The sequence below is a fragment of the Ptychodera flava genome, assembly GCF_041260155.1.
Source record: "Ptychodera flava strain L36383 chromosome 3 unlocalized genomic scaffold, AS_Pfla_20210202 Scaffold_27__1_contigs__length_13241970_pilon, whole genome shotgun sequence".
Classification (NCBI taxonomy): Eukaryota; Metazoa; Hemichordata; class Enteropneusta; family Ptychoderidae; genus Ptychodera; species Ptychodera flava.
In genome coordinates this window covers 9,726,493-9,729,605 of record NW_027248281.1, presented here as the reverse complement: position 1 = coordinate 9,729,605, position 3,113 = coordinate 9,726,493, and the positions used below count along the sequence as shown (strand labels likewise).

At 38.2% G+C, this 3,113-nt stretch overlaps 1 protein-coding gene across 1 annotated transcript; it reads right to left on the bottom strand.

The window, feature by feature from the left end:
* Nucleotides 1-506: 506 nt before the first annotated feature.
* On the bottom strand, nucleotides 507-1,064 carry LOC139126234 (uncharacterized). The gene has a single exon (XM_070692281.1). The coding sequence runs from the start codon at nucleotides 1,062-1,064 to the stop codon at nucleotides 507-509; it is 558 nt and encodes a 185-aa protein (XP_070548382.1).
* Nucleotides 1,065-3,113: the final 2,049 nt, after the last annotated feature.

The following is a 3,113-nucleotide window of genomic DNA, read 5'->3' as shown; positions in this document are numbered from 1 at the left end:
CTACACCAAGAGTCTAATTACTCAAGAAAAAACAAGACACATTGTCTAACGAAAAAACAAGACACATTGTCTAACAGTGGTCTGCATTACCACATCACTTGTTAAACCAATAACAACTCAACTACAAAAGTATCAGTGTCAATGCAACCTAAAGTTACACCTTAACGTACAGCATTACACTTCCAGGATCTGTCCTGCTTTCGACCGTGAGGTCCACCCATTTACAAAGGCATTTCTAATCATACCAGTAAATCCATAGTACTGAGCAGTTTTCCTCTCTCTCCTAGGGTAAGGGTTAGTGTTTGCTTCATCAGCTTTTGCAGACTGATCATTCAAATCATCAGATTTCTCAACACTTGAACTACCGTCTTTACTGTTCTCGTCCATGACCTCTGACTCTGGAACCGATAGGCTACCGTCTCCAGACAAGGTAGAAGGGGAACAATTGACCTCAGGGTTGGAATTGTTAGACAACTGGTCGTTTGGAATGGTGCTGATATCACTGTCTATTTCCACAGTGGTTTCAACTGGAGACTCAGCGCGTCATGTCCGCCACCCTTGGTCTCTACATCAACACTTTCACCTGGCTTACCAATCTGTTGTCGTTGATCTAAAGGTAACAACTTCACCTTTTCCAACCAAGAGTCCAACGGTTTCCCAGTATACCTCTTCCATTTTTTGTAATGAACCACCTTAGGTTTAGAACGGGGAGTTTCCTGGATCCTGTACACCACATCTGATATCCGGCTTACAACCAGATATGGACCCTCAAACATCATTTGCAATTTAGGGGCATATCCTTTTCTCTGCCGCTCATCCCTAAGCCATACAAAGTCACCAACTTGGAAACCTTTCTTGGCGACATTACGATCATAACTCAACTTCTGTCGCCTTGCCGTGACATTAAGCCGTTCACGCACTTGCTCGCGTGTCTCTTGGAACCTATCTCGTAAACTGATTACAAAATCCGTGGAAACATCTTCCACATCATCGGGAAACTCAGCTGCTAACGTTGCTTCCAGGGGGGAGTAAGTCTCCATTCCAATCATCAGCATATTTGGCATCTCCCCTGTAGCTGGGTGAGGAGTACGCCAGTATGCTGCAGTCGACAGACTCAGATTTTCATCCCAATCTCATTGTCCGTCCTTGGTGTCCATATAAGACCATATGTACACAACCAAGAAATGATTAAAACGTTCAATCTCTCCGTCACTCTGTGGGTGACGAGGGGTGGTAAATGTCTTATGTGTTCCCAACAAAGCACATACTTCCTTGAACACATTCGACACGAATTTCCATTCCAAATCACTATGACACTCCAAGGGTGACCCTTACAAAACGGCTGATGAAATTATCCACCAAAACCTTGGCAACGGTAGAGGCCTGTTACAACCGATAACGTAGTAACTAACCGATAACGTATCAAACCCGATAACGTAGTAAAAATTTACCGATAACGTAGTAAATCAACTGATAACGTAGTAACGAACCGATAACGTAGTAATTTTTCCTAACCGATAACGTAGTAAAAATTTACCGATAACGTAGTAAATTTTTCTAACCGATAACGTAGTAAAAATTTACCGATAACGTAGTAATTTTTCCTAACCGATAACATATCAACAAATTTACCGATAACGTATCAATGAACAAATAACGGATTAAATCAACTGATAATGTAGAAAAGTCAACCAATACCGCATCAAAACAACCAATAACGTATCAATTAGCTGATAATATCTGATTAAGCGATTCATGGGAGCAATAGATCGATCGATTTATAGATAGATAGATATTAGATAGGTAGATAGATAGATAGATAGATAGATAGATAGATAGATAGATAGATAGATAGATAGATAGATAGATAGATAGATAGATAGATAAGTAGATGAATGATTGATTGATCGATTCATTGATTGAAAGAAAGATAGATAAATAAATAAATAAATAAATAAATAGGTCAATGTATCGATAGATAAATCAATCACTCAGTCGATAGATCGATCGATCTATCTATCGATGTTTGCAAGATGGTCGGTCGATCGATCGATCAATCGATCGATAGATAAATTGATGGACAGATCGATCGATAGAATGAAGGATCTATCAATTCGATAGAAAGATAGATAATCGATAGATCGATAGATCAATTCGATAAATTCAATAAATAGGTGGATAGATAGATCTATAGATCGATTAGTTATCACATTGTCTCGTACTCAATTTTCTTTTCTTCTATTTATTTTTTCCTTTTAGCGTAAATTGTTACAAATATGTTTGTTTCTCATCCCAGACATGTTGCAAAAATGGTGCGGTGACGCGATTTTTTCCTTCTCATTGTTTTACTCTTCAACCAACAAGAATGAGCGAAAAACATGAAAACGACATAGGAATGCACGCAGAGATAAATGCACAGCATTGCTTTAGTATTTTTGCATAGAAACAGTTCTGCGGTTTGACTTTTAGTGCAGCAATGCACAGTTTTGTCAGCTTAATATAACAGTGACATATGTGTACAGTTCTGAATGGAATGTTAGTGTCAGTTATTTTGTTTACAGTTCTGTATTATACAGCACTGTGTTATGCACTACCGTCGCGTAATTTTTTGGTTTTTTCATTTTATTTCCTCATGAGCAGAAAATAGGTTGACGCGACGGGTCTCAATTGACGCGCGCGAGAATGAGAAACAAACTATTCAGTTTTCTTGGCCTAAGCGTTTTTCTTTTTGTCAGCACTACACTATTTACTTTACGACTACTCAATAATTTTGCGATGTCATCGTAATAAGGTGTGACTCGACGTGAATTACAACAGAAAGGATAAAAAGGAAAGAAAAAGCAATATAGGTTGTCTACAAAATCTGTTGACTTGGCTTGCTAAACGGGAGTAATTTGCAAAGTTAAGTAATTGTAATTGTAAGGAATTCATTTGAGCAATGAGTCCAGATTTACCTGCAATTCAGTCTAAGAATGAGAGTTAATTAACATGAGTGTGTATCGGTGCTCTACTGTCTGTTCTGTGCTGTTTTGTGTCTATGTTTATTACTAGTGTATTACCAATTTTGACCTAGTGTTATCCGATTACGGAAGGGTATGATTGCGATTATTTTG

Bases quoted from the DNA above. Each gene is read 5' to 3' on its own strand.
- LOC139126234 (XM_070692281.1), bottom strand. From the start codon at position 1,064: ATGCCAAATATGCTGATGATTGGAATGGAGACTTACTCCCCCCTGGAA.